Below are 6,658 nucleotides of genomic sequence, written 5' to 3'. Positions count from 1 at the left end.
AGGTGTGAAAACACAAGAAGGGGGGGGTTGAATTGTGTTTTAGCTAAGTTAAAACTTTTTCAAGTTCTTAACTCAACTACGTTTGCAGCGGATAAATAACACAAATAATAACAAGAGAGAGAGAGAAAAACACACAAGCAATTTATACTGGTTCCTCTCACAAAACGAGAGTAGTCCAGTCCCCTTGCACTTCCAAGGGAGTTCACTATAATCACACAAGATTACACCTGCTCAAGCACACAAGCAAGAGACTTCACAACTATGCTCAAGCACACAAGCTTAAGACTTCACACTTAAACACACAAGTTTAAGTCTCACACTTAAGCACACAAGCTTAAGTTACACACGTAACAATAAAGTATATAAAAATATACAAGTGCTCTGAGATGAACCTAAAGAGAGCAAATACAAAAAGTACAGAGTATTTGGCTAAAGTGCAAAAACACTTGACAAAGGTTCAGAGCTTGTATATCAGAGAGTTCAGAGTTTGTTCAGCGCACGTTCAATTCTTGATAAATGTATATATGTTGCAGCTGATCCTTCTAGTATATATACCACTAGAAAAGAGTCGTTGCAAAAGGAGCCGTTGGAGTTGATAACCTTTTGTCTTCAAGCAGTCTGTCTTGATGCAGTTTGGTTGTATCCAAAACTAAGAAAGAGTTTCAGGTACTTTGACTACTGCAGAGTGGACTTTCCTTATTCAGCTAACAAAACTGAAGACCCACGTTCTCAAGATAGGACAGACAAAAAACAGAGGTAGCTGAGCTGATCAGACTAGAAAGGTCCTTTTCTTCATTGGTAGAAGAGTTGACTAACAAAGGGAATCTTCACAGCTTTCAAAGAGATCTTCAGAGTTTGATGAAGCTTGTAGACAGACAGGAAGTACTGAAGTCTTCATCCTCTGAACGTTGTAACCTCTGAAGTCCAACATCTTCTGAGCGCTTGTGAACTTCTGAATTCACATCCTCTGAACTCCACTCAGGACTTAAATGATGCTTATATCTGCGCACTTAAAGTAAATTTTTAGTCCTTCCAATTTGTTAATTAATACTTTGTTATCATCAAAACCTTTATAGATTTAGGGGCAAACATTTTTAAATCAATTTTGTTCCAACATACAAATCTGTACTGATTATAAGATACAAAATAAGATTAAAAATGAGAAAGCAAATAATAAAAGAGAAATGGGATCATTCTGCGAGCAGTATGGTGCTACCCCCATAAGAGCTCCTAGTAATCCTAAGAGTAAAAAGAAAGCTTTTAGTAACACTACAAGAAAAAACGCGATTTGCTACCATATATTTGCTACGAAACATGTTACTAGTTAATTTCAAGTATATTAACAACCATTTGACAGAAATTATGTTTATATTACTTTTTGTATTATTTTTTTATTTTTTGACTGCAAGTATTGTTATTACTACTATTTCCTTTTTCATTTCTTTGACGTAAGGAAATATCTCAAACACCACACATCGTTATCATCAATATCGCGTCACCGATTGCTCTCTCTCGCTTTCGCTCTCACTCCGATCTTGCTCTGTTCACGATTCTTCTCCGATCTCACTCTCCCTTCGATCTTGCTCCGATCTCAATCTCCTTCGATCCTCTTCGCCGCATTCCTCCTTCCTCGCGATTGTTATTCTTCGTTGAAATTTGATGTTGTAGTGCTCGATTCTTCTCCGATTTGGCGTAAGTTAAATTTCAACACTCTAATTTAGATTTCTGTGATTGTTATTCTTCGTTAGCATTTCAACACTGTAATTGAGTTCTGGACTTGATTTGAACGCTATGAATCACATAATCTCATTCGTCTAAATTAGAAATCAATACTGCATAATCGGAAAATTAGGGTTCCTACTTCATGTATTTTTAATTGCATAATCATCGACTCAATAAGCATTGATTATTTGCATGTTATTACATTACAGGAGACTTACTGAGAAAAATCCTTTTAAATCTATTTTCACATCAACAAAATCCTTCAATTGAACACATTTTACGGCAATTTTTGTTTCCATTTCTCTATTTATGTTTTGCACAAATTGAATTCAGGTTACTAAATTTGTTCACCAAATTCATTTTAATGTATAATATAGAATTAGATCATACTTATTGGATTGATTCTATAAGTGACATATCTAGTGGCATGTATTTAGATGATACATGATTCTTATTCTTACAAGAAACTTTGCTGTGATACAATAATTTCCTCTGTATATTAATTTGCTAGTGACTTGTGATTGGGCAGAGCAATGAGTCACCGATCCCTTTATACACGTTCATAATGATCGTCTTTTTTCTAATGTAGGTGATTTGTGATTTGATCATCTTTGCATATTGTATGCAACTATGTTGATGGAGCTATAGGCTATAGTATGCAACTATGTTGATGAAGCTATTGGAAGCAACTATTCTTATGTTCCGCTATTGGAAGCAACTCAAATGCATAGTTTAGGGAATATACAATTTAAAAATTGTATAGTCTCATTAGTAGCCTTATCATCATATTATGTGCTTAAAATTTTATTTATGCTTTAAGTAGTTTTCAATTGGACGAATATATCAAGACATGATCTATTAATTAATGTTTCCATTCAACTTAATCTTTAATACATTGAGCCTATTATCTATCCTCTTTTGATCAGGAACCGTATATGGAACCGTGGATTTCCCCAAACTAACTTTTAATGAAAGTGTGAAGCTTAGAGCTGGTGTTAACAAAATCTCCCTTCTGAGTGTTGCAGTTGGGCTTCCGGTTCGTTTTCTCCCTCTCTATTTGTGTCTTCCTGCACATGGACTTGTCTAAATATATTATCTTTGCACATCAAAACTAACTGATTTTTCGGAAACATAAACGGTAGTTGATGTCATGACTATGTCTGATTAGACGTGGTCGAGGGAGAAGTCGCAATCCACCTCAGTCTTCCTTAGGTATTTCAGTCAATTGGATCTCTTAGGGATTTAACAGTTTCAATCTCCATATTTTTGTTGATTTCAATTTAACACTTGATGCTTATTATTAGTTCCGAATCAATTTGCAGATCTTTTTACAATTGACATAACAGTAAGTATTGATGTATGAATATCATCCAATTTCTGTCACTATGGTCTATGAAGGAAATTAAAGATGTTGGTAATCCAACAATATTGGCATCCACTAGGCGACAAGCATTTAGAGATAGCCTAGAACAGAGAATCCTCAATGCTGAAACTTTCCCATATTATGTAAGGTGCAAAAGCTTCTTCATGTTGACTTATCTTTAATTCGATTTTCTAATACTACCTTTGGTCCTATATATATATATAATAGACAATTAGGTTATATTTTTTATCCTAAAAATAACAGACATTGTACACTTTTTCTAGTTTACTAAAAATTGAAATTTCTTTTACAAGACATCCATCTTCTCTATGTAAGTGGGTTTCATTTAATGAGGATTAAGGGTATTTGGTTCTTTATAAGTAGAACCAAAGGGTGTATATGCTACCTTAACTTATAGTACATCTAGCATGGTCAATGTTAGATGTAGTCTACTTTGTTACAATTACCTTAATATTTCTTGTTGCTCGTTTAGTGACTTATAGACACTATAGTTAGTAGTTATTGCTTTGGAATAGATAACAAATAACTTATGGCTAATTAGATCTGATGTGTGGCATTATTACAGCGATACAACAAAGAATGTGTTGATTATTTCTACATATATTCATTTGAAGTGCAATGGTTTTGAAAAATATGCTTCAGATCTCCCGTCGGTGTGCCCACGGATATTGTTATCTGGTCCTTCAGGTAATTTGATCATTCTCATTTATGCTTCTATTTCTCCCTTCTATAACATAGAAGTGATAGAGCCTCCCTTCAGGTATGTTGTTGTGTCCTAATAGATAAGTATCTATCTACGATTCCAAATGTCTTGTTCTAATATTGATGCCAGTTGACATTTTGAAGGCTTTAATTATATGATGTTTATGTAAAATTCAGGTGATCGAGTAAAATTTGTCGGTAACTTTCCACCTGCTGTCTCATCACTACAAAATTATTCTTCAAGGTAATTTATGGTATTGATGAATTATACATAGAAGTGTAATCTCATAGGTAATTTATGGTATTGATGATTTATTCGAAATTTATTTGAGCTTTAATTGTCTTACGCATGCAGTTGTCTAGTCTGCATTTGTCGTACAAATGTACTTAAAAGATCATATAGTCTACAATAATTGTTATACACATGAAATTGTCTGACCTTAGTCTTCATTTGTCGTACAAATGTGCTTATATCATCATAAAGTCTATAATAATTAGTCCTTGTTATGCCGATAATGTAGAGCGTATTCTAGCGTGAGAGAGCTACTTATATGTCTCACCCGTGAGAGACTGAATTTTAACCGCTGGATGAGTTAAACGGTTGTGATGTTGTACCTGGAGAAGGGAAAATTCCTGCAGTTATACCAGGTGAATATTTTATTACTGCAGTCAGGGATATATTTTGGTACTCATAATTGATCATAAGTGCATTATAGTTTCTTTGTTTGAATAGGTTCTCAATTTTGTAAATATAGACTTGACTCAAATAGTTTCCTCAAATTGATGACTGAGCTTTTTCTTGCATATGTGCTGCCATGTGGGACTGAACTTTTGTGAGTTTTGTAACCACATTAATGAATGACCAAAGTGAATACTTTTGAAACTTTTGGTGAGGGTCTTTACGAGGGTTTAGAAAGTGAGGCTTCTGCTTTTTTTTGTTTTCGAATCTTTGATGAAGCTATTCTATTTTTTATTTTTGATGATCCTACTAGTGCCTCACCAACTAGTACCTTTGAATTTTGTCCAGTATATAGCAGTTGTGTTCGGATATCGGATGATTAACTAATCATGTATATGCCAGAATGTAAGTCAAATTTTTATTGTTATTATTAGAATTATGTTGATACATGTTTTGCTTGTATAAGTAGTTTATTGAGTTTTTAAAATTCTGCAGATGCATTTGGTGAGAGTGGAAAACCTTCATCAGGAGATGATGTTGTTGTGCCTCCCAATGCTTCGCTCCAAATGGATCTTGGGTTAGTCTCGTGGAGGATTGTATCTGACATTACTAAGGATAGGAAGGTCCTTAAGAAGATCTTAAAGGAAGGAGAGGGAAATGAAAGACCAAATGATGGAGCTATGGTTCTAGGTACAGTTTTGCTAATAAAAACTTTTAAAGGTTTTTGTACTTTGATTTCATTTGTAAAGGTGAGAATATTATGTCTTCATTTTCTTTAGGTTTTTTAGTTTTGACAAAGTTGGAAGATATACTTGATTACTTATATAATGCTAACATGTGTTTAGTTACTTTGTTATGCGTAAAATTTAGTCTTGTAGTTGTAAATCATGTTGATTTAATTAGGCTTATTTCGATTTTTTAATAGATGATAAATAATTTATAATTAGCTTGAATTTTGGGCATGAATTCATAATCAGCATTTTATAATTATATATTTTTTTAAAAGCTTGGATTTGGCTGCGAAATCGCTAGGAATGTGTAGCTAGAGATTTATTGCGAAATTGTTGTGAAATATCCTAGCGATTTAGTTGGGAAATATAAAAGTTTGAACATTATTTAACTAGGCATTAATTGGGAACTTGCTAGGATATTCTATATATTAGTTGCAAATTAGCTAGGAAATTTTTTGATAGGTGATTTGCCACCCAATCCATGCTACGCCCTATACGATAGCTAATTCACAACAAATCTGTAGCTAACTCTGTTTTAATAGAGATTAGCTACGAATTAGCTACAAAGACCGTCGTAGCAAATCCCGTATTTTCTTGTAGTGTAAAAATAAGAAAAATCTTAAAAAATATTATAAGAAAGATAATTACCAAAAAGAAAATTATCAAGAAAATAGAAAGTTTTATAAGAATTCAAGAAAAAAGAAAGGTAGAAACTCTTATCAGAAAAATAACAAAATTAAAGACATTAAGTGTTATAAATGTGGTCGATTTGGTCATTACGCCAATGACTGCAAAGTTAAAGAAAAAATTCAACAAATTAGTGATTTAAATATATCAGAAGAATTAAAAAACAATTTAATTCGTACTTTAGAAAATATAATGCTATTATCAGATGACGATTTCTCTTCGTCTAGTGAATCTGAAATTGAAGAGATTAATAATTTAATTGAAAGTAGTGAATCTGGCAAAGAAGAAACAGAAGAATGCTTAGGTATAGATTTTTGTAACTGTAATAATTGCATTAAAAGTATTAATGTTTTAACTAATCACCAAGCTAATACCCTAATAGGAATTTTAGACAAAATGGAAGAATCTGAAAGTAAACAAGCTTTCATGAGATAGATTAAAGACATAATCGATGATAATGAGATAGAAAAGAAAGAATTACATAAGGTAGAATTTAGAGATGTTATGGAACTCTTTAAGAAACCCTCGCAGAATCCTATAACCTTAAGGGATTTACAAGAGGAAATTAAAATACTTAAAAAAGAAATTCAGTCATTAAAAAATAGAGATGATGAATTGGAAGTTAAAATTCTAGAATTACAAGGAACTTTAATCATTCAAGAACAGAATAGGCTACGAACTATTATTCCTCTTCCTTCTTCTAGTAAGAACGAAGAAGAAGAAATCTATATTAATAAAATAGAAAAAATGATT

The 6,658-nt window shown here is 32.6% G+C and overlaps 1 protein-coding gene across 10 annotated transcripts; it reads left to right on the top strand.

Moving 5' to 3' along the window:
• The first annotated feature begins 1,410 nt into the window (after positions 1-1,410).
• On the top strand, positions 1,411-5,435 carry LOC123884860 (peptidyl-prolyl cis-trans isomerase FKBP62-like). Of its 10 annotated transcripts, none has more exons than XR_006800969.1 (9): positions 1,411-1,692; positions 2,312-2,479; positions 2,649-2,758; positions 2,865-2,934; positions 3,045-3,233; positions 3,672-3,793; positions 3,986-4,052; positions 4,836-4,892; positions 4,983-5,434. XR_006800969.1 is itself a non-coding variant. In XM_045934094.1 (2 exons), the coding sequence occupies exons 1-2, from the start codon at positions 4,877-4,879 to the stop codon at positions 5,264-5,266; spliced, it is 300 nt and encodes a 99-aa protein (XP_045790050.1). In that variant the 5' UTR covers positions 4,479-4,876; the 3' UTR covers positions 5,267-5,435. The 10 variants fall into 10 exon arrangements, 1 of the variants encoding a protein (XP_045790050.1); XR_006800967.1 differs by having other exon boundaries at positions 2,312-2,758; positions 3,045-3,067; positions 3,165-3,233; XR_006800971.1 differs by lacking the exon at positions 2,312-2,479 and having other exon boundaries at positions 4,983-5,435.
• The last annotated feature ends 1,223 nt before the right edge of the window (positions 5,436-6,658 follow it).

This window comes from Trifolium pratense, linkage group LG5, assembly GCF_020283565.1.
Source record: "Trifolium pratense cultivar HEN17-A07 linkage group LG5, ARS_RC_1.1, whole genome shotgun sequence".
Taxonomy (NCBI): Eukaryota; Viridiplantae; Streptophyta; class Magnoliopsida; order Fabales; family Fabaceae; genus Trifolium; species Trifolium pratense.
This window is presented reverse-complemented; position numbering and strand designations above follow the sequence as displayed.